The 23,533-nt window shown below is 50.3% G+C and overlaps 3 protein-coding genes across 7 annotated transcripts in view; 1 reads left to right on the top strand and 2 right to left on the bottom strand.

The window, feature by feature from the left end:
- The first annotated feature begins 405 nt into the window (after positions 1-405).
- Positions 406-8,098, top strand: NAPRT (nicotinate phosphoribosyltransferase). Of its 3 annotated transcripts, none has more exons than XR_006178503.1 (14): positions 406-1,421; positions 2,490-2,617; positions 2,699-2,781; positions 3,025-3,155; positions 3,223-3,338; positions 3,548-3,741; positions 3,825-3,965; positions 4,158-4,242; positions 4,479-4,559; positions 4,867-4,969; positions 5,081-5,238; positions 5,757-5,864; positions 5,981-6,100; positions 6,735-8,098. XR_006178503.1 is itself a non-coding variant. In XM_042869544.1 (13 exons), exons 1-13 carry the CDS (start codon positions 959-961, stop codon positions 6,038-6,040), a joined length of 1,851 nt encoding a protein of 616 aa, XP_042725478.1. In that variant the 5' UTR covers positions 407-958; the 3' UTR covers positions 6,041-6,527. The 3 variants fall into 3 exon arrangements, 1 of the variants encoding a protein (XP_042725478.1); XR_006178504.1 differs by lacking the exon at positions 6,735-8,098 and adding an exon at positions 6,294-6,527; XM_042869544.1 differs by lacking the exon at positions 6,735-8,098 and having other exon boundaries at positions 407-1,421; positions 5,981-6,527.
- LOC122178965 (ubiquitin carboxyl-terminal hydrolase CYLD-like) lies at positions 6,378-21,721 on the bottom strand. Of its 2 annotated transcripts, XM_042869542.1 has the most exons (16): positions 21,655-21,721; positions 20,530-20,624; positions 19,360-19,819; positions 17,359-17,640; positions 17,070-17,145; positions 16,238-16,458; positions 15,890-16,043; positions 14,189-14,327; positions 13,461-13,571; positions 12,540-12,631; positions 11,880-11,946; positions 10,913-11,045; positions 10,589-10,697; positions 10,272-10,390; positions 9,796-10,015; positions 6,379-9,167 (listed from the first exon to the last, which is right to left on the bottom strand). In XM_042869542.1, exons 3-16 carry the CDS (start codon positions 19,807-19,809, stop codon positions 8,983-8,985), a joined length of 2,358 nt encoding a protein of 785 aa, XP_042725476.1. In that variant the 5' UTR covers positions 19,810-19,819; positions 20,530-20,624; positions 21,655-21,721; the 3' UTR covers positions 6,379-8,982. The 2 variants fall into 2 exon arrangements, with proteins under 2 accessions (XP_042725477.1, XP_042725476.1); XM_042869543.1 differs by lacking the exon at positions 20,530-20,624 and having other exon boundaries at positions 6,378-9,167; positions 21,655-21,717.
- A 1,119-nt stretch (positions 21,722-22,840) lies between these two features.
- LOC122178905 (1-phosphatidylinositol 4,5-bisphosphate phosphodiesterase gamma-1-like) overlaps positions 22,841-23,533 on the bottom strand; it is a 16,804-nt gene continuing 16,111 nt past the window's right edge. For both annotated transcript variants that reach the window (XM_042869456.1, XM_042869457.1), the window contains one exon: positions 22,841-23,454. In XM_042869456.1, coding sequence (XP_042725390.1) covers positions 23,403-23,454 — 52 coding nt within the window. In that variant the 3' untranslated portion in view covers positions 22,841-23,402. The remainder of the gene's footprint in view (positions 23,455-23,533) is intronic.

Here is a 23,533-nt window from a genome sequence, read left to right as displayed (position 1 = left end):
GCACTGTGAGTACAGATGGAGCTGCAGCAGTGACAACTCCACCCAGCTAGGAAAACTGGCACTGCAGTGCTCTGTGCCTGCCCTGTGCCTTATCTCTTACATCCTGCTGTCCCTAGTCATCCATGTGTTGCCATCCACTGTCTCCTACATCCTTCTGTGCCCTTTGTGCCCATGTGCTGTGTCTGCTGCTATGCCCTGTATCCCCACTGCCATGTGTTACCTCCTTCAGTAGCGGAAGGCCACAATGATGTCCACACGGAGTCTTCTCTTCTCCAAGCTAAACAATCCCAGTCCCCTCAACCTTTCCTCACAGGAGAGGTGCTCCAACCCTCTGATCATCATAGTGGACCTCCTCTGGACCTGCTTCAAGAGCTCCATGTCCTTTCTGTACTGTAATGACAGCCACAGCTCTCACTCCATCATAGAAAGCCACCAGGTTGGTCAGGCAAGGTCTGCCTTTGGTGAAGCAATGCTGGCTGTCTCAGATCACTCCTTGATCTTGTATTTGCTTTAGCATAGCTTCTTGCAGTATCTGCTCCATGATCTTTCCAGGCTCAGAAATGAGGCTCACCAGCTTGTAGTTCCCCCAGTCTTTCTCCCTTAAAAACAGAAGTAATGTTTCCCTTTCCTCAAGCCACCAAATGCCCCATCTCCCACATTTCTCTGTCATGCAAAGCCACCCTGTGCCCACCACTATGTCCCCTAAGCCCCCAGGTGCTCCCCGTCCCTATTTCTCCATGTTCCTGTCCTCCCCCCAGGCCACCACCTCCTCTCTCTGTACCTCCCGAAGCCAAATACCCCAATATCCCTTTCCAGCATTCACTGTCTGTCACCACCTGTCCCTGCAAGCAACAAAATGCCCCCCTGTACCCCTCCATGCCCCTATGAGTGCCCTGTGTCCCTGTTCCCCCAGCCCCAAGTGTCTCCTGTCCCCCACTGAAGCCACCAAGTGCACTCCATGTCCCCTCCCAAGCCACACCAAGTGTCCCCTATGTCCCCCCCCAAACCACTGAGTGCCCCCATCCCCAAATGTCCCTCTCCCACAATGCACCACGTCCCCCCTACGCTACCAATTGCTCCCTTATCCCCCAAACATCCCCCCTCCGAGCCTTTATCCCCGACTCAAATCCCCACGCCACCGCATTCCCCGTCCTCCCACCAGGTGTCCCCACGTCCCCGCATCCCCGCCTCGCTCCCATGCTGCCCCGCTCTTCTTCCCCGCCCCGCTCCGCCGATGGCTCCTCTGGCCGATCTGTACCACCTGACGATGGCGTACGCGTTGTGGCGGACGGGGAGGCACCGGGACCCCGCGGCCGCCGAGCTCTTCTTCCGTCGGGAACCTTTCGGTGCCGCCTTCGCTGTGGGAGCGGGGCTGGGCCAGGCTCTGCGCAGCCTCGGGGCTCTTCGCTTCTCGGCTGCGGGTGGGTCGTTGTGGGGGGGGAAGGGGAGGGGGAGGGGGGGGGACGCGGGGACACCCCTTAGGGGGACTTGGATTGGGGAAGGGGACATCGCGAGTCCTCGGGTGGGACGTGGGGATATCCCTGGAGACTCGTCCTTAGGACACGGGGAGATCCCTCGGGTGTGCTTTGGAGGGATCTGGGGGCATAGGGACGGCCCTTAGAAGGACGGGGGGGGTTCCTCAAAGGGAGCAGGGACATCTGTCAGATGGATCTGAGTCCTCAGATGGGACAGGGAACTCAACAGAGAGACCTGTGGGCAGCCCTTTGGGGGGGACTCGAGGGACAGGGACATTCCTCGGAGGGACACCAGAGTCCCCCAAGGGATCTAGGTGACATGGGGGCATCCCTTTAGACTTCAGTAGGACCCAGGGGACACGGGGACATCTCTCAAAGGAACATGGGGGGGGGGGACAGGGGTGTGTTTCAGAGGGCCTTGAGAGAGAGGGGTCTGGGGTGGTGACGCTGGTATGTCCCTTAGAGGGACAGGGAACTCCTCAGAGGAATTTGGAGGGAGCACAGGGACAGCCCTCAGAAGGTCTGGAGTCCTCAGAGGAATCATGGGGACAGGAGGATGGCCCTTAGAGAGACAGGGAACTCAGAGGGATCTGAGTGCTCCAAGGGAACTAGACAAGGTGGGGACATCCCTCTGGAGGACCATGGGGCATCAGGATGTCCCTCAAAAGTCCTAATGGATGGGAGCCTGGGATGGGAGACAGAGATGTGCCATCAGAGGGATGTGAGTCCTCAGATGGGTCATGGGGCATCTCTTAGAGGGACAAGGACATTTCTCAGGAAGATCTGTGGGACACAAGGACTTCTCTGAAGGAGAACTGAGTCCTCAAAGGGAGGTAGGGGACATGGAAATGTCCCTTAGAGGGATCTGATGGAGAAAGGGACATCCCTCAGAGGGACCAGGAGACCCCTTGGTGGCACGTGGGGTTCCCCCAGAGGAGCTTGGGGACCCGAGGGAAGTCCCTTGGAGGGATGATGCCTTACAAGGGACAGGGACACGAGCTGACATCCCTGCAGACATCGCCTACTTGCGCTCGGTGCTGCCCAGCACGACGGAGGATGCTTTCTTTGATTACCTCAGCACCGTGGACGCCTCTGAGGTGACCGTCACATCCGTGCCTGAAGGCTCCATTGTCTTCTCCAGGGTGCGACACATGGCCGAGCGTCCCCATGTCCCCATCTCTGGTGTGTGTGGTTGTGGGGATGTCACCGTGCTGTCCCCGCAGGTCCCGCTCCTACAGGTGAAGGGACCGCTGCTGGTGGTGCAACTGCTGGAGACCACCTTGCTGTGCTTGGTCAGCTACGCCAGGTAGAGGATCCTACAACCTTTTTGGGGTTCTACAGGGCGATGTGTCCATCTCTACTGGACCAGCTGTTGTCCCTGTGACCAAGTGGAGTTGTTCGCCAAACAAACCACGGTCCCCTTTATCATTCCCAATGCTGTACCAACTTTTGGCCCTGTATCTTGGCTGTGACTGAGTTGTGGTGGTCCCCAAGCAAATGATAGTCCCATTTGTCACCAACATGACTTGGTGTGATTTGGCCCTTCCAGCCTGGTGGCCACCAATGCCGCTCGATTCCGCCTTCTTGCTGGCCCAGAGATGAAGCTGATGGAGTTGGGTCTACGTCACGCCCAGGGTCCGGATGGTGGACTTTCTGCCTCCAAGTATTCCTATATTGGAGGTGAGTGCTGCCCCACATATCCATGCTGTGTTGTTGTCATGTTGTCAGCCCTCATCCCTCCTTCCAGGCTTTGACTACACCAGCAACGTCCTGGCAGGGAAGCTCTATGGCATCCCAGTGCGTGGCACCGTCGCCCATTCCTTCATCATGTCCTTCAGGTCGCTGGAGGAGGTGCAGCCCAGAGTGAGTGCTTGCAGATGGGACAGGGATAGGACACCCCTGATATGACCGTGGGGATGGGACATCCCAGATATGGCTTAGCCATCCCCATAGCTGCTGGAAGGGAAAAGGGATGCACATGGTATGGGGTGCACGAGACCTGCATTAGAACTCATTTCACCCACTGAAGTCAACGTGATTGGTTCAGTGTCATCACTGATATCTCCAAGCAGGTCCTGTCACCACTGGCAGGTGGGGAGCCCATGGATCTCCCATCCCTGGCTGAGTCGTGGCTGCAGCGTGTGTGTGAGCTGCTGGGGACCCCCAGTGACAAACCCAACCGCGGTGAGCTGGCTGCCTTCGTGTCCTACGCCATCGCCTTTCCACAGGACTTCCAGGGGCTGCTGGACACTTACTGCGTCATGAGGTTGCCTTTTTTGCTGTGTCCCCATCTTTCACTGTCACCTGGTGCAGGACACGAACGCTAATTCTTCTCCCTGCCCCTGTCAGGAGCGGTCTGCCCAATTTCTGCGCTGTAGCACTGGCCCTACACCAGTTAGGGTACCGCGCCATCGGGGTGCGCCTGGATAGCGGGGACCTCATCCAGCAGTCCAAGGACACCCGGAAGGTGCTCCGAGCCTGCGGTGCTCAGTGAGTCGTGCAGACATCCGGAGAGCATCCCCTGCTTCTCCGCCCTGGGTACCCACATCTTTGCGTGTCCTGCCTCTGTGGCTGTTAGAGTGGGAGCCCTCGCTGCCCTGCGGGGTGCTCGTTGGCTCTCAGAGCCCCCAAACCTGGGACTGCCTTCCTGCTCATTCTTCTGCTCTTTTTCTTCCTTTCCAGCTTCCAGGTGCCTTGGTTTGGGAGCATCCCCATAGCCGTGAGCAATGACATCAGCGAACAGAGCCTGGAGGACTTCATCCGAGAGGTGATGTTGGGGCTGGAGCATTGGAGGGACAAATGTGACAGTCATTTTCCTGTGACTCAGCCTTTCCTGGGTGGGAACAAAAAAAAGTTTCCATGTGTGGGCAGGATGGACATATGGAGACCAGGAGGCACTTTGGGGCCGAGCAGCCCCTGACCTGCTCCGTGGCTCTGGTTTTAGCATGAGCTTGGGGAAAAAAAAGCAGCTGTTGATGCTCATTGTCTTCTCTGTTACACCAGGGGAGTGAGATTGACATGGTTGGCGTGGGGACAAACCTGGTGACGTGTCCCCTACAGCCATCGCTGGGCTGTGTTTACAAGGTAGGAGCAGCAGCTCTGCCCCACTTGGCTTGGGATGATTTGAGGTTGTGGGGTTTTTTTAATGATTTACTCAGTTATTTTGCATCAGACCACAGCTCTGCACAGTCTCCGGCACCAGTATGAGCTGGAATAGAGTCATAGAAGATTGGGAAAGACCTCTAAGATCAAGTTCAGCTGTTGAACCATCACCACCTTGTCCACTAACCGTGTCCCTAAATGCCACATCTACCCTTTTCTTGCAAACCTCCGGGGATGGTGTTTATGTGAAAAAATAAGGTGTACATCCCCATCACTTCCTTTTCCACAGCTGGTGGAGGTTAATGGCTACCCGTGCCTGAAGTTCACAGAGGAGGAAGAGAAGATGACTATTCCAGGGATTAAGGCAATATATCGGCTCTACGATGCTGCTGGTGAGCTCCACTGAGTTAGGAAACTCCTACCTCGTTGACTTGCTCTTCTTCTTGCTCCATAATCCTGTCACTGGTGTCACCCGCTGGCAACCTGACTCTTCATCCCTACAGGTCATCCCTTCATGGACCTCATGGCCCTGGAGAATGAGCCCTCACCTAGTGTGGGGCAGGAGTTGGTGGTCCACATCCTGGGGAGGAGAGGAGAGGCCACCAAGGTCAGGCCGAGTGCTGTGGAGCCCCTCCATCGCATGTACTTGAGAGATGGACAGGTCAGAGGCAGCTCTCCTCTCTCCCCATGATGGGCTTGGGTCAAAAGGTGCTCAGGGTGGTGGTGGTGGTGGTGGGTCTGTGAGAGGAGTCCCTCAGCAATGCTGGCAAGGCACAGTGCCCCTGGAGATGGGATATCTCCATGGCAAATCCTGTTTGCCAGCAGAGGGATGAAATTTTGTCTTATGAAGGTGGATTTTCTTGGTCTGTCCCATGGGAGTTTTGCAGCACAAAGCTCAAGATACTCTACATGCAAGAAACTGTCCTTCATTCTGCTGCTCCACTGAGCAAATGTCCTATATAGGGACAGCCTGGCAGTGTTTCTCACTGCTAATGAGGTGTTCTTCCCTCGTTGAGTGAAGGCCTAGGCAAGGCGGTGTCCTCAAGCTGAATCCCTGTGATGTTAGAAAAGCTGAGGTGGTGCCACCACAGCCACCATCTCATTGTCCTGCATCCCTGTGCTGTCCAATCTTGAGGCGTTGGCACTGTGTACGGATGCTATGATGTCTCCATCCCACAGGTGTATGAGGAGCTGCCCAGCTTGCAAGAGGTACGGAGTCATGCACAAGCATCCCTCAATCTGCTCAGCCCTGTGCACCGCCAGCTCCGTGACCCCCAGCCTTACCTGGTATGTTTTCCCCCTTACCAGGCACGATCCTGGTCTCATCCCAATCCTCCTGCCCCCACAGACCTAAAGTGACCCCATGGAGCCACACTCACTGTCCCCTTTTGCTCCTTCCCTAGGTGGCAATGACAGAGAAGCTGCACCTCCTCCTTGCAGAGCTGCAGCACGCTAGCCAGTGAGGGGTACCCCAAATCACCCCCCAGCACTGAGACCAGCACTTCTGCTCTTTGGAAGACCAGGTGATTAATTGGGATGGTTCTAGTGGTTCTGCTGCTCTGCAGTGCTGCTCCGAGAACTGTGCAGGAACTGCAAGAGCTGCCTCACTGCAAAGCTGTGGACAAAAGAATGGGGCAGACAGAGCTGGGAGGTGTCTACTGCCTTGCTGTGGGGGCAACGAGTTTTCTTCCTTGCTGACCTCGGTGGCCCTGCCAGCCCTGTGCCTTCAGTGATGACAGGACCAATGTCACCCATCATCAACACTCAGCAGCAGCCCACGTCCCCATTTTGTGGCATCCTACACCTAATTCTAGCACCAAAGCCTTTGGAATGTCACTGGGAGTACCAATGGGCCAGCAGCAACAAGTGGAAGTTTTTAATCAAATACCATCCAGAAACATTGGGTGGAACGGATAAAAATGTCAAAGAATAAATCATGTGCCTTTCTGAGCTGTGTGTGTTCTTCTCTAATCCTGTTCAGGTTTGTAATACAGACGTATTTTTAAATCCTTTTTGCCAAGCTTTGGAATTGTACAGCCAAAAACTGAGCCCCACACTGAAAAGACTTGCACCCATTCCCAGCAAAAGTCTGGATAAGAAATGTTGTATTTATGGTGGTGGATTTTTTGTGTGTGTTTTTTCTTTCTCTATTTTCAGATCTTTGCAGTGCTTGTTCATGGCAAAAGAAAAAACAAAAACAAACTACAGTCAAGTCTGATCGTGTCCCACTTAAACAAACAGCCAAGAGGATGGTGCTGCTGCTAGGGTTGTAAGGCACTGTATCTCATCACTTTCAGAGAGAAGAAAACACTTCTTGCTATTAAACTTTGTCCACAGTACTCCTGAGAAGAGACTTCCTTGAGTTCTTACAACAACTCTGTAACAAAGAGTGACATTAAACAGATAAAACAGTGCGACAGCAGCATGCTCCATCCCATCACCACCTCTCCACGGCCACAAAGGAGAGCCCACGGAATCAACCATCAGATCTCAAGTTCCTTGGAATGGCCTGCTGATAATCTATCACCACCTCTTCCATCCATGAGAGTCTTCACACTGCTTTGGTATCAGGCATTCATGATGAGTGCATTAAGGCTCCCTATACAAATGTTAGCTCACCCAATGGTTGTTGAGATTGGAAGGCACCTCTTGATGTCCTCTGGTCCAACCTCTGCTCAAACAGGGACACCAGGAGCAAATTCCTGAGGATTGTAGCCACGGGATTATTGAAGAACTTCAAGGAAACTCCACAATTCTCAACGACTGATACCAACATTCTGCCACAGCAGTGCTCCCTGATGGGCACAGCAAGCTCCTGAGTTCCTCCAAGTCCTACAGCATCTTCATGGCCTTCCATTGGACTCTTTCCAGTCTGTCCCTGTCTCTTCTTAAACCACAAGGCCCAGAACTGGCTCATGGTTGACTTCCTGAGGTTCAATTGCTCAGCAAAGGCAAACTCCAGACCCAAAAGACTGGAGCAGCAAACTGACTATTGAAAACTCTTGAGCAACTCAACACCGAGACCTCAGTGCTACGTCTGGGAGCCAAATTAGACAGCAGTGATCTCAACACAGTGTGTATTATTAATGGGCTCATTACACTCCATCCATGCCTTGAAGCCTCCATCCATCCTTTGAAGCGACCACATACAGATGTGAGGGACGAAAGCTGATACAAGCTATCAAGATGAGTTCCACTGAGCATCACAACCCTTCTTCAAGCAAAAAAAAGAACCCGATCCCCACTAAACTGCTGTGTGGCCCAAGCCAAAGGGGTCATGGGACGAAATTACTGCACCCTGTGTTAAAAGGAAAATAGGGCAGGAAGCAGGTTGTGGCTGTGGCTCTTGCATGTATTCCTCTAGGGCTTTTGTGCCATCCAGAACCTGGGTAAAATGACTCACAGCACAGAATCCCAAAACACCTTCCTGCTGCCATGACAGCATGTGCTTAATGGCAGACAACCCACAATTTGCAAATGTACATTATTTGACTTAAAGAATACCTGTTCCCACACATAAACCCTTCCTGCTGTCATTGCCAAAAAAAAAAAAAAAAAAAGTGCTAATTCTTCCATTTTTCCCCTGAAATACTGTTCCTGTTCTCTGGTGCAGATTTCAGAAGTGGATGGGACAGCAAGTGCTAGAAGAGAAGTTACAACACCTCGCATCCTGTAGATTTCACAGGGTGACAACACACTGGAGTCTCATGCCCACCTTCTGTTCCTCTGCCCTGTAATTTTCCCAAATTTGTTCCTACAAAAATAACATTTTTTAAAGTGTATTTGCAGCTCAAGATAGCTAATGAACCTCAGTTTGATGGTGGGTGAAAGTGCCAGAGGTATTAGTTCTGGATAAGGGAAGTGAAGACAAATCAGAGGCTCGGCTTTAAGTGCGGGATCAGATCCCAGACCCCAAGAAAAACTATTTTCCTGAGACATCTCAACTACACAGTGCTTTTCTCACTCTTCAAGTCCATATGGGGAAGTGCTACATGGGGCAGAGCTGTGATCTTCCAGTGCCCTTTGCAAACATGAAGGGTTCACGTTTCCATTAAGAGATGCTGGTCCTCGGTGTTGGAAGAAGGAAAGGATGTTGGACAGGACTCTGAGGTAGAGCAGAGTTGCAGAGTACCATATAGGGAGGAAGGCGGGTTAAGGGAAAGTAGGAAATAATGAATTTGAATGTAAAGAATTCAGTGTGCAGCTCTGCAGGCAGTACAAACTATTGCTGCATGAAACCTGGCACTGGATTTACAAAACCAGAGAGGCTCATACAGCTCAATACAGACACTGCAAGAGGTAAAAAGAGGCAGAGGTGTGCGTTCAGTGCACCAGATTTAGATGCTTTCAGTACTAACGAGTCCAAGCTCGCATTACTGCTCTGAAGTACCAACACAAGGCAGCATCACTTGTACAGTGCCATCTTCTTGCTCTGGTACATGTACATGTAGGCATCACAGAAGAGGCGTTTGGCCACTCCGTCCATGTCTCGGGGCTGCTCCAGGGCCAGCATGGCCAGTGGCAAGTCCAGGTATTTGGCAACTTCAGGGCACAGTGTTACGGTGGGGATGTTGAAGCCATTCTCACCACCTAATCCAGAAGGAAGGAGAAAAGTTCAAGTCCAAAGCACGTCCCAAAGGCATGAGTACCTACAGTGACTTAGCTGAAAGATCTGGAGGTCAGCACCACCATTGGGCAGGACAGATCTGTCCTATTGTCCTCACAGCCCACATAAGAAGTTCCTGGTCTGAACAGAGCCAGAGGACAAGACCACAAGGAGCAATTCATATCTCCGTGGGCTGGGCCTACACTGCTCTGGAATTGGTTCTGCTAGAAGTAGAATCCTAAGGCATGCAGGTGACTTCAGAAGAAATGAAGCTGTTAACTCCCCCAGCAACAGTCATTCATCCCAAAAGCTTCGTACTCCCTTCAAGCATAGTACAGAATCTTCCAAAACCATCCAACTTGACGCAGACTGAGCAGTGCCCACATGACGTGTGCTACAGACACCCACCATACAAACTCCTGGCTCCTATTGAAGCACCAAGCCTGTCACTTGTGATTCATAGTTAGAAAAGACCTCCAAAATCATCAAGTCCAACCCTGACCCATTCCCATCATGCCCATTCAAAGAAATATTGAGGTTGGAAAAGACCTCCAAGATCATCAAGTCCAACCCCCAACCCACCACCATACACCCATTTAACCATGACCTCACCGTGCCTGTCAGCCATGCTGTCAAAGAACATCCAGTGCTCGTTCTCGGGGCCATATTTCACAAAGGAGACGTAATGGCTGGTCTCAATGCATAGCACTGCAAAGAGCTCCATCTTCTCACGAGGAACCTCCTGGCTGCCCCGGGAACTGCGGCGACGAAATTCTTCTGGGACGTGCAGCCTGGTTGGTTTGTGTGTTTTGCGTCGGTAGTGGGAGTGAACCTAAGGAAAGGCAATGGGGTGGCACTGCTGAGCGGGCAGAACTGAAGCTGGCCTGCTGAAAAGAGGAGCGTGCAGAAGTCAGACCTTCAGTTTATTCTGCACTCAACTGCCTTGCATGCAGTTGGGTCCTCCCCAAGGAACAGCAGTGCATTGCAGGCTGACAGCAAGAAGCTTAGAGGGTCCAGCAGTTGGTCTGTGCAGGTTTGGGTGTTCATTCTGCTGGCAGATCTCATGAGCACCCAAAGGAACTTAATACCTGTTTGGAGCAGGTGCTGCAGAACTGCTTCAGACCCGTAGGTGAGAATATTTTGTCTTTGAAACACTTTGAACACTCCCAGGTGGCAACGTCACTGCACACACAGCACTCTCTGGGACCTGCAGAGGCAAAAGTGGTGATGCCTTCTCTTTGTCTCACCTGGAATCCCATTTGTCCTGTCAAAACTAAGCATTCAGGGTAGAGGAATCCCACCATGATCCCACCTTAGCTCCCGCCCACAACTCAGAGTGTTATCCCTTTGACAGCTGGTTGTTCCCAGTCTCAGCTGTAAGTTTCACCATCACCCAATAACTTACTGTCCAGCAGCAGATCGGTGATATCCAGCTCTAAGGAAGGGATGATCTTGCTGAACATTTTATATTCCTTCCCAAATCGTGGCATTTGAATAATGAAGCAAGATGGGATCTGGGAAAACAAAGGCAAACAATCCAGCAAATTCCAGAGACTTTTCTCTCCGTATTGCTACTGTGAATCACATCCCTTCTCAGGTCACACTCAGATTTCCCAAAATATCTTTTAGGTTGAGGCCAAGTATCCTCCTGCTTTGCTTTATAAGATGCACCAGACCCGCTGTAGGTTTGCTGGAAGACTACAATGTAGATGGAATGAAGCTGGCTCACCTCCACTAGCTTCAGATCTGAAGACAGGAAGGAGTGTTCCACCAACTGCTGCACATCAGGAACCACTAGGTCCTCCTGTTTGTCCATAAATATTTGGTAGCAGTAGCAGTCCTGCTCCTTCTGGGCTCCTGACCTGCAAGGAGTGGTCATGGGGAATGCTTACCTTGTGCCATTGTGAATCTCATTATCCAACACAGCACGACGTCCTGCTCCCAATGAGCATAACTCAGTTTCCCCTCTTCCATATTAAAGATATTTCAATTTTTTTATTTTTTTTTTTTTAAATGAACCACAATCAGAAAACTTCTTTTTTAGATCTATTTAGAACGGATTTCCTCCAGATGACCCTCTGCAGGGGGGCAGCAACACAGAGTCTCCTTTGTGCTCCACCTCTCTGAGCACTCCACAGCCTCGGGGTTGACTGACATCTCCACAAAAGAGCACAGAAACCCAACAATTCCCTTCTATGCTCCCAAACAGCATCGTTATTTTTGGCTTCCTTCAGCCTCTCATCCTCTTTGTAGAGTCCTGAAAAAAACTGGGACTGCATCCACAGAGTCCCTGTTTGAGAACTGTAGGATCTGAGCCAGATTGAGAGCCTGGACACATCCCAAAGCATCCAAAAGCACCGAGGATGAACTCTGTGTTTCTCAAAGCTCTCCCTAAGGATGACATGACTTTCTTCATCAGTTTTCCAAAGGAAAAGCCTCCAGGCAGAGCTTAGAAGTTGTTTTGGATGGGTCACTTGGGACAAATCGACAACAAATGATCAGATGTAAATAACTAATGAGACAAATAAATTGAGCTCAGCTAGAATTGTAGAATCATTAAGGTTAGAAAAGACCACTTAGATCACCTAGTTCAACCATCCACCTACCACCACTACTGCCCACTACACCAAGTCCCTAAGTACTGCATCCATATGTAGTATTGGACTGAAAAAAATTGTGTGGGAATGGGAACTTACTGCAGTCTCAAGAGTGGCTCTATTCCCAGGACCTGATGCATTATGAGGTTCAGGAACTCCTCCGGATCTGGAAGGATAGAGAGAAGCAGAAGTCACACCACAGGAGGAACCTGCCATACAGCAAAATAGATGTGAGCCAAATGCCTGACACTGGGCAATCTGTTGTAAAATACCCTCGTTGCACACGGAGAGAAATGTGATGATTGCAATCAGAGAGGTTGACTTAAATTACAAGCATTTTCTGCTTTATTTTAACCAAACTTCAGCCTTTGGGGAACCCCATATGACTTATCAGGACTCAAAGAGAAGTTGACCGTGGCAAAATGGACTCTGGCAGGTTCATAGGGACAGATATTTCAGGGCTAATTCAAAGACTAAAGGTCAAGGGAATGCTTCTTCACACAGTTCATCCTCTCCCCTCCTGGCAGCAGCTCGACGGTGGCAGAGATCCAGCAATTCCTCTCTCTCCATCAGACTTCAGGACAAATGTCAGTTAAAAAGCACATTGATATTTTCAGCTTTTAAGAACTCTTGCATGCGCAGTTTTACATAAACGAGCAGCACAGCAGGCAAATCAATGTATGTGCATGGGAGAAGCACACAATTAAGCTGTCAACACACACAGGAGCAGCCTGGAGAAGTCTCCAGAGAGCACATTACCTTTCTCTGCATTGGTAAAGCTTGAGCATTGGCCCTTCTCAGTTAGCTGCTCCCTCAGGTGCATCACACTCCTAGCCATTACAAAGCCATTCCTGGAAACAAGAAACAGCTACAGATGATCCCTGCAGTGTATTTGGTGAAGTATTGCAACAGGCTGCCCAAGGAGGTGGTGGAGTTACTGTCCTTGGAGGTGTTTGAGAACTGTGGAGATGTGGCACTTGGGGACGTGGTTTAGTGGGCATATTGGGGATGGGCTGATGGTTTGACATGATGATCTTAGAGGTCTTCTCCAACCTTACTGATTCAGTGATTCAATGATACAAACCACAGCACCACACACTACCCCAGGGTTGTATTTCTGCAGGCAGTTCCAGGGCACTGACCCCAAGGAGGATGCTAATGTCTTATTCTTAGGCAGGAGCAGCTCTCCATGCCTCTCTCACACCTAGCAAGGGAGGATGAGAAAAAAACTGGTATCTTTAATACAAAATCCAGACAATTTAGCTGCCATGCTATGGTCTACCCATATCCAGCCTTAAAGAAAATGGTTGATTAAGGACATGGTTTAATGGGTGATGAGTTGATGGTTGGACTTGATGACCTGAATAGTTGGAAAAAACTATTAGTGATTCGATGAGTGGTCAAGGTGGTGATGGGTTGGCAGTTGGTCTGGATGATCTTAAAGGTATCTTCCAACCTCAGTGATGAATGATTCTGTGATTTTGAGCAAGGAAACCTCACACATGCCGTGGGAGCCTTACAGTCAGGGGAAGAAAACAACTGGAAGAGGAGCAAGAGAGGAAGACTTGGATGGCAGGGGACACCCTACAGGTAACCCTTTCCCAGGCACCTTCTGGAATTGGAGGGCAGAAGTTATCAAACAGATGGACAACTTCCAGCATCCTCACATACTGCACTCACTTTCGGAGAGGGTTCACGATCTCATCCCGCAGAATGTTCTGGACATTCCTATCACACAATGGGAAGGGTGTGAAGAGCATGGAGTCCAGCACGGATGTACAGGAGAAGAGGCTGTGAAGAGAGAGCACTGTCTAAGTCTGAGCGAAGCGGTTGGAAGCAAACTGTTGTGCTTAGTGGCAATCAGTGGCTTTCATTTTCAACAGCCCATGCACGCAATGACAGAAGTGTGAGTGACAGTGCATCTCCACAGTGAGATAAACCACATCTGGCTTAAGGGATGCTTGGAGTAAGCAAGGAAACAATTAAGAGAGAATGAAATCTCGTACTTCGCAGCCAAAACTGCTCATGGGGGCACCACTGAGTCTTTTCCTCTCCAAACAGTGCCGCACAGTGAAGCTGGGATCTCCTGGGTGCTTTCTTTGCAATGTTTCCAGCCACTGTCTCCAGTGGCAGTCAGCGTGGTCCAGTCCAGAGAACTATGATATCTCATCACCCTGCACGACAGACACACAGAGTGGTACTCATAGGGGCACTTGAGTGTCTGAGAACCTCATGGATTACAGGAAGGAGACCAAAAGGCTGCAAACACTGAGGTTGCACCTCCACACAGTCACATTCTGCTCTACGCCAGGTCAATTTCCAGCCACCTTGGAAGCCTGCACTGCAGGGCACTGCCCAGTTAAGAAGCAATCATTTAACAATATGGCACTGCACAAGCAGGCACTTACCTAAAGAGTGCTGCATCCATGTAGCAGGAATTGCAGTGGCCCTGGATCCCCTTCATCCTTCCTCGTAGGATGTGCACCGCTTCTTCATTCCTTAGAGGAGGAAAACTGAGCGGAATGTGGGGAACATCTTCCTGCTTTCCTGCAAGAGAAGCAACAGAAGCAGTTCCCTTTAGCTTCCCACCTCATCTGGGTGCGCTCTGTCCTTCCCCAGTGCCTCAGAGCTCTGCTCTGCTCCTGCTGGGACTGAACCATGCTGGTATGGAGGTTTCTCCCTTTACTAATTCACCTACTGGAAATGGAGACAAAACCCAACCTTCCTCACCAGAGGAATTGCTATTGCTACGCCCTAGCAATCCTCAGTTACCCTTACAGGACCCTTCCAAAAAGGGGTACTCTATGATTCAGTGATTCTGCTGCCCCCACCATCACTATGCCAAGTATAACAAAGACAAAAAGAGCCACAGAGAAGCTGGTGTTGGGTTCCAGGCAAGCTTGGGATCTCCCTGTGGAATTTCCCCATGTCACTGAGGGATGTGGTTTAGTGGGCATGGTGATGATGGGTCCATAGTTGGACTTGATGGTCTTAGTGGTCTTCTCCATTCCTAATGACCTGATGATCTTTGTGGTCTTCAGTCTGAATGACTCTATGAACCTATGAAAGACATTCAGTGCAAGCCATGAACGCCCAGCCTCAGGGAGCATGTAGAAGCTCAGATGCATTACAGCTTGGATTCATCTGTCTGCCCTTGCCATGAATAAGAAGGATTTATGTCCTCAGCCCTACATCCTCTTACTAACTTCATCTTTCAAAGTAGCTTTCTCAATACGGTCTTTCTTGGTTTCTCCAGCATTCTTCCCTTGTAATCCAATCCCACTTTTTCAGCAGGCCCTTAAGACACTTCATTGTCCCTACTTCCAATTTTTGGGCAGTTTCCATGAGAACTTCCTTTTTTCTTTTACAGTGAACTCATTTATGTTTTCTAAATGGATAACTTATTGTCTTCTCTGCTCTTGGAGATAGTTCTTTCTATTAAAATGAAAATAATGACCTATTCTTCCCTTTGCTATCCTGTGAATGTCTTACCACATCAAGCTTTACATTAAATACTCTTCCTTTCTCCAGGTACCTTGATTACCTGACATCGTGGCCACAGTTACCAACTGCAACTCTCCAGAGCCATAACATCCATAAGATATGGTAGTGTATTTACTTGTCACATTCAGTTCTCAATAATCAAAGAATATCCCAAGTTGGAAGGGACCCATAAGGACCATCAAATGTAATACAAGACCTTTTCTTCTGCCTTGAAAGCCACAGGCAGAAAAATCCCAGCCTGCTTGCAGCATTCACAATGCCATGCAAGAACTGTTGCTCTAGGCTTTGCTGTTGCCTCTTAACATTTTCTGCTGGCTTCTCCAATGCCCCCATGCCACAAAAGCCTCATTTTCAGCACCACTAGCAACGCCTTGCCTTAGATTCAATGCCCACACAACTCTAGTCTACGTTCTCCTTGTGTTCAATGACTTACCATCTCTCACACTTGCAGGACATTCCCTACAAAGACCACCTCACTATCCTCAAAATGGACATCTCTTGGAACACTCAAAGACAATCAATGAAACCACCAATTAAAGACACTGCACACGAGGGGTCTCCACGTCCCAGCACGGCACAGTCTCCCCTCAACCCAAAGAGCTTACTATATTCTACGAGGCTCAGGTCGCAGTTGCGTGAGCACTGGAAGCGAACGTCGGGCTGGCAGGACTGCAGCTTCACAAAGATGCCACGCTTGGGAGCACAGTGGAAATAGTATTTACCCAGCCATTCGCCAGCAGTGACTCCTTTATCTTCATCCTAAGGATAAAAAGCATTGAGGAATGACACGGGAGCAGGTTTCCTATGAATCAAGTGCAATCCATCACATGGCTATTTAATATCTTAAGAGCTATGTGCAAATCTGGTGCTGTTCTGATGTTTTTATTTACTCTGGTTATGTTTTAAACCTGTGTTGACTCTGCTTGCAGGATTCACAATTATTCTGTTCTTACCAGTTCGACTCCTGCCATTTTGTGCTTGGTGTGGGGCAAGTACCCCAGCCAGCGGATGATTCCTGACACTTGGTTTCCTTTGTCCAAGGTGATCTGGACCATGGAGTTCACCTCCAGGGACGGGTTCACGCCTTCACACTCATCTCCGCTCTCACCTATCTGTTGTTTCACTTGTTTTGAGTGTTCCACTCCCATGTCAGACTCAAATGGTGGAAATAAACCTAATGGGTAGGAGAGACAGAAAGTCACCTAATGACAGACACCTCTACATGTCACTGTCGTCTTCCTAATGCCAGGCCTGTTCTGAAATTATAGATCATATATACAGCGGGTTGTCTTCAGGTTATTTTTATGCCTTTAGTGAGATGAATCAACTCAACAAAGAGTCTAATGACAGCTGTCCCCAGTCTGGCCATGGGATATCTAAACAGTATCTCTATATGGCAACAGAGAGCCCACCAATTTGTTGCCTTGCCCAATGACTCACACCATTGCCGCCGGCATCTGGGCCCTCTTGAGTTAATCTGGCATCAGGATGAGGCTGTGCTCCACCTTCTACAGCTAAATTAAAGACTCTTTAGTCAGTGGTGCTCTCCATCCTAGGAAGCATTTCTGTGCTGTGATCAGATGTTTCTTCCTGATAAATGGGAGAACGCAGCTCTCTTTGCCTAATGCAAAGCATGCCGTTCAGAACTCGAGACATTTCCACAGACCTTTTCAGCTCTCTGATTTAATCAGCTGGAGTTAGGCTGAAGCTTTTGTTAGACCTGAAGAAATAAATGTTAAATCCACAAGAACGTGCTCAGGACAGACACATCTGTTAATAACCTACTTTGGGAATGTAAGTCTTCCTTCACAACAGAGTCCATAGGAATCTCTCTGAAAATGTCAGTTGTACCTTCTTCTTCCTGAAAGGAAAGAAGAATACATCAGCTAAATGGTCAATCAGACACAAGGAATTCCTGGAATATGAATCCAATTTTTCCAAACAGGCCTAAAGAGTCTGCATGCAACCTTATATCTCTTTTGGATGATGCTTTCACTCCTCTTTAAAGCCTTAGTATTATAAACAATCAAATGAAAAAGAAACCAACAGGAAAAGACAGCGAGGCTGCTCTTACCGGGCAAACTTTAACGAACCATTGGGTTCCCTCCCTGTAAACTGCCATTGCTATTCCTTTTCTGCGGACATCGTCCACGTAGAAGCTCACAGCATCTCCCACTTTCACAGGAACCACTTCCTCTGCATCCACCTTTGGCTTCTGCTTCCCGTGGTCATTATCCAGCATGGAAATGAACTGGATTCTGCTGAAGGGCAGGAAGATCCCGCAATTGGGCTTACACTTGAAATACTCAATGCCAAGATAGGATCCATCGCTGCGCCCTCTGTTTTCACCCTCATCCTGAAAACAGGGCAGAAAGTGATGTCACATTGACAAGCATAAAGAGAAAACAAGCAACTTGCTTTGCTGTCAGGTGTTCAAGAAATGTAGCATGGAGGAATATGGCTAGCAGGCATGGCAGGGAATGGGTCAGCAGTTGGACTTGATGATCTTAGTGGTCTTTTCCAAACTTAATGATTCTATGAGTGCTGATGATGGCCTGATGGTTGTTGGGCTTGATCTTATGGTCAGTGATTCTGAGTGGGCATGGTGGGGATGGATTGATGGTCAAACTTCATGATCTCAGAGGACTTTTCCAACCAACCACTAGATCAGGCTGCCCAGAGCCAAATCCAGCCTGGCCTTGAATGCCTCCAGGGATGGGGCATCCACAACCTGCTTGTGCAACCTGTTCCATTGCTTCACCACCCTCTGGGTGAAAAACTTCCTCCTAATATAGAATCATAGAATCATAGAATCACCAAGGTTGGAAAAGACCTAAAAGATCACCCAGTCCAACCGTTCACCTATTCCCAATAGCTCCCACTAAACCATGTCCCTCAACACAACATCCAGCCTTTCCTTGAACACCCCCAGGCTCGGTGACTCCACCACCTCCCTGGGCATCCATTCCAGTGCCTGACCACCCTTTCTGAAAAGTAATACTTCCTCATGTCCAGCCTGAATCTCCCCTGCCGTAGCTTGAAGCCATTCCCTCTGGTCCTATCACTAATGACACGAGAGCAGAGGCCGACCCCCAGCTCACCACAACCTCCCTTCAGGAAGTTATAGAGAGCAGTGAGGTCTCCCCTGAGCCTCCTCTTCTCCAGGCTGAACATTCCCAGCTCCTTCAGCCTCTCCTCATATGGCCTGTGTTCCAGACCCCTCACCAGCTTTGTTGCCCTCCTTTGAACACGTTCCAGGGCCTCAATATCTTTCTTGCAGTGAGGGGCCCAAAACTGGACACAGTACTCGAGGTGCGGCCTCACGAGTGCTGAATATAGGGGAACAATCACCTCTCTGCTCCTGCTTGCAACACTGTTTCTGATGCAAGCCAGGATGCCATTGGCCTTCTTGGCCACCTGGGCACACTGTCGGCTCATGTTCAGCCGAGCATCAATCAATACCCCCAGGTCCATTTCCTCTACGCAGTCCTCCAGCCACACCGCCCCAAGCCTGTAGCGTCGCCTGGGGTTGTTGTAGCCGAAGTGCAGGACCCGGCATTTGGCCTTGTTGAAACTCATCCTCTAACATAAACCTCCCCTGTCTCAGTTTGAAACCATTCCCCCTTGTCCTATCACCACCCACCCTCATAAATAGCCATTCCCCCTCCTGTTTATATGCTCCCTTCAAGTTACTGGAAGGCCGCAATATGGTCTCCCCATAGCTTTCTCTTCTCCAAGCTAAACAATCCCAGTTCCCCCAACCTTTCCTCATAGGATAGGTGTTCCTGCCCTCTGATCATCTTAGTGGCCCTCTTCTGGACCCGCTCCAAGAGCAAGGATGCTCTACTACAAGCACAGGCTCCCCTGAGCCAATTGCCTGCTCCCCTACATCGTACCTGGTAACAGCCAACTGGCATCCAGAGTGCCCCCGTGTTCAATGCCATCCTTCAAGGCTCCTGGTGCAGACATTGTGCTTGGAGCCAGGAGGAGCTGGGCAGGGCATGAACCAGACCACACAGTCACTGTGGTCTTTTTCAACTCAGGCCATTCTACGATTCTATGATTATCCAGTTACCTGCAACTCCACGCCAAAGAAGAATGGGGTCAACGCATTCAAAGTACTTTTCTGAATGCTCCCAATGTAGCGGATGACGCCGGGGAAATGTTGACAGTCGACCTCCACCATCACTCTCTGGCCTGGCACGGCTTGCAGAGCTGCCTCAAGGTTCAGCCTCTCCAGGAAGCAGTTCAAGCGCTCATTGTGGCTGCTGATGCTCAGGAGGAAGGCGGCCATTTCCTCGCGCACAGGCTGCAGGATTTCCACGTTGACGGTGACAGTGGAGCTGTCATCCAGCATGACGACTCTCAAGAAACGAGTTGGGGGCACGTCGGCAAAGTTGCGCAGGTAGCTCCTCTCGGTGCAGTAGCACATGTTCCCAGCTTGGAAGTACTTGCTGCCATAGGCACAGTCTTCTGTCAGGATGTAATAGCAGTTCTCGTCTCCTACTGAAGGCAGGAGGCTCATCGTTGTTCCCCTGGGTGGTGAGAAATGAGAGAGGGGTGACAAACACAAGTTATCTCAGAACACTTCAGAGGTTTTCGGAGGTCTTGACCACAGCTTTGTATGCAAGCCCCATCTAGTTGGGTTTTGAGTATCTCCACAAACGGAGATCCCAAAGCCTGCCTTCTGCTTTTGTCCCACGTTAGATTTCTTGCAGCCTAACCAAAATGGAAAGTCTGGCTCTGTTCCTCTGTGCTATACTCCCAGCAAGAGCAGCACCTTGCACATCCTGTTCTGTACAACACTGCACAACCGGTTCTGTCTCATTAAGCTTTGCCTCCTGCTTTCTTTTGCAGCTTACTTGCACGAGCAGGGTGAAGGCTAAAGTGTTTGTAAAATTCTCCAAAGGAGCGTTCTAGGCTGTAAATAGAGTTCTTCAGTGTTAAAGCAGATAAATATTCAAAACACACTGCAACTACCTCATTACAATGTTAAAGCACTAAGACCTCCACTTTAAAAACACGCATAGTTGTAAAAAAAACGGAGTATCTGAAATATAAAAGTACAATTCTGCACATTTTTAAAAGTTCAAACTCAGTGCTTTTCACACAATTTACCACCTCCCTTCCCTCATTGGTACCATTCAGAGACAGGACACATTATTTTGTTACAACACAAAAAAGAAGTGAGCACTGAGATGTCTACATCCTACAAGTGGACAGGTCAACCCAACCTGCAGCTTACCAATAAACAGAATAGAAGAAATGTGCTTCTTTCCAGGAATTGGTGGCATCAGGAAGACGATACCAGTGTACTTTTTTTTATCTCTACATACATCCCTGTGTGTAGAAGATGTACATTATTCACACAGAATCACAGAATACCCCGAGTGACCCACAATGATCCAACTCCTGACTTCATGTTGTTCCAACTTCTTGTTGTTTTGTGTACCAAAATCCCCTGCTACATCTTCTTTTATCTCAGATTTTCTGCTTTTTTTTTTTTTTTTTCTGCAAGGACAACAAACTTCACTTTGTACTCAGTACTGTCAGGTCAGGAAAACTGGACGAAAGCACTTCCCTAACCTCTTTAAAGCACACCATATTTGCAATACACTCCCAGGGTAACCAGAAATAAAGGTGCATGCAGGTCATTTGGTCTGAAACTCAGTTCCCTATGTTCATGAGAACGAAGAAAGCACTAGGCTATTCAAACTATGTGGATTTTAAAGCACTAAATTGAGGTCTGCATTTCACTCCATGCCCCACCAGCATAGGAAGCAGTAGGAAATGAGAGGGTATGGGGTCTCAGCGAGCAACCCCAGAACCTCCACAGGGAAAAGCCATCCTAGAGGTGAGGCAGGGGGTGATTTTGATGAAGGTGGGGTTCAGGAGGTTCAATTGACCGAGGTTTGGCCCAAGGGTGGTGGGATCCCACTTGGGGTCTGCCCCATTGCAGTTGGGTATTAAGTGCTGTGATGGAAGGAGGGGATGGGGACACGGTGAGGGCCATCCTCAGGCAATGCGAGGCTCGTGGAGGGGGGGGGAAGGGGGAGGGTCCTGTGGTAACGATGGATATGGGGGAGCAATGTGGAAAGATGGCAATAAAGGGAGATAAATTGGGTTTTGGGGCCAATGTGGATGGGGGAGACAATGGGGAACAGAGACAATGGGGAACAGTGGGAGGGGGGCAATGGGGATGAGGGGATAACTGAGAGAGAGGGGCGGGGGTTCCAAGTGGGAGGAAGAGGAATGGGATAAATAGCACTGGGAGGTATTTGGGAGTGCCGGAGAGGCCCCACTGCGGCGGAGTCCCCTCTGAACGCCTCCCCCCCCAGGCCCGGCGTCCCCTCTTTCTCCCCGTTCTCACCGCTGCCGCCGTTCTCTTCCGCATCGGTACCACCGAGCGGAGAAGGAAGTGGGCAGAGCAGCACTTCCGGTCGTCTCCCTTCCCACCCCCTCCGCTCCGGACCTCCAGCCAATAGAAAGCGGCAGTGGGGACCGAGGAGTCCAATGAGGTGGAAGGGGCGCTGTTAGTCCCTCCTCTTTCTGTGTACGCTTGATGCCGCTTGTGTTGCGTGTCGTGTACGCTGCTGTGGGAGCTGCGGTCTCTCCTGTCGCACGCGGCCTTTTGTCCCCCACGGCCCCGTGTTCCTACAGCCTCGTCCCCGTGGCTCTGTGTCCCGCATAGTCCTTGGTCTCCATAATCGGCAGAGCTCAGTGTCCCATAGTGCCGTGGCTCTGCGTTCTGTGTTCCTGCGGCTCTGTCTCCATGGCCTGCTGTCCCCTAGTCACATAGCCCTGTGCCCTGCATCCCCTATCTCGTGTTGCCATGGCCCTGTGTCCCCACAGCCATGTTTCTTATGTCCCCACAGCCCCCTGCCCCGCGTCCTATCACAGAATCACAGAATCATAAGGTTGGAAACGACCTGCAAGATCATCTAGTCCAACCACCCTCCCATTCCTATTATGTCCTAGAATGGGTTGGAACAGACATCAGTTGTGACCCAGCACTGGTACAGGAGACAATGGTGGCAGGATATAAATATTGGCTAAATAGATTTATTTTCATACAAAGAATACACAGATTCCCCCAGCCCCCCCACCCCCCCTCCCCTATGGGGGCATCCCAACCTGGGAGACACCCTGAGATGTCCCCAGTCTCTGTTCTCACCAGGGGAGGGGGGACAGCAGGCACCACCTCTGTGGGTTTCACGGGTTCCCCCAGCAGGACCAGGCCCCACGCTGGCAGTGGGACCAAAGGGAACATGTTGGGGACATCCCCATTCTCTGCACTGGTTCTCTTTTATGCTCCAATGAAATACTCCATTGGAATTTTGTTTGTTTAGGAAATGCCCCAAACACCGGGACCTAACTCTGGGGATCTGTGTTCATCTCCCTGGGTGAGCTTTGGGACACCCCCATCCACGCAATGCCCATATTGGGCGTCTCCTTGCTCTCTTGTTTTGGGGACATCTCTGGATATTTTGGGGTCACCTTGTGCCCTAATACTGTGCTGAAACAGAGCCCTCCCCACACTATATGTACACGCTGGATAAAAGAAGAAAATACAGATATTTATAGTGGGGGTCAAACACCCCCTGCTGCCCCCCAGACATCCCCTGTGTCCTCATCCCGGTGCCCATCTGTTCCCAGCAGGGAGGTGCCTCGTCCTGGGCCAATCAGAGACTGGGAGAGCTCTTCTGTGCCTCAGTTTCCCCATCAGTTGTTGGGCCGTGCCTCAGTTTCCCCATCGGTTGATGATCTTGTCATCACCCCACTAAGGAGATGTGGGATGAAGAGGAACCACACAAGCAGCCATCCCACAGGGTGACATGGGGGACATGGGATGACCCAAAGGCATCCTCCAACAGAGAAACATCACAGGCAGACCTATGCAAAACCCCTTTTTTCCCCAGATTTCTCACACGTCACTATCACCCACCCTTGGGGACACAGCGGTGTTGGCATCCTACAGCACCTGGTGGCTTTGACAGTGTTGAAGGCTGATATTGGGAGTGGGGTCTGTATTTGGACACCCCACCTCCTGCTGTCCCTTTACAGCGGGAGAAGAGATAATGGGGGACAACAGGGGGATCTGCCTTGAGCTTGCCCAGATCAGCTGCGCTTGGTGACCATCTGCCGGTCCCTCTTCTTCTTCTCCATCAACCTGGGATGGAGCAGGGAAGTGCCTTTAGAGTCCCACCACCCCAATGGACCCACCACCCCAATGACTCCACCACCCCAAT

This window comes from Lagopus leucura, unplaced genomic scaffold (genome assembly GCF_019238085.1).
Source record: "Lagopus leucura isolate 7727_CA_CO unplaced genomic scaffold, USGS_WTPT01 Super-Scaffold_100002, whole genome shotgun sequence".
Taxonomy (NCBI): domain Eukaryota; kingdom Metazoa; phylum Chordata; class Aves; order Galliformes; family Phasianidae; genus Lagopus; species Lagopus leucura.
The sequence above is the reverse complement of the archived record's forward strand: the minus strand, read 5'-3'. Positions and strand labels throughout refer to the sequence as shown.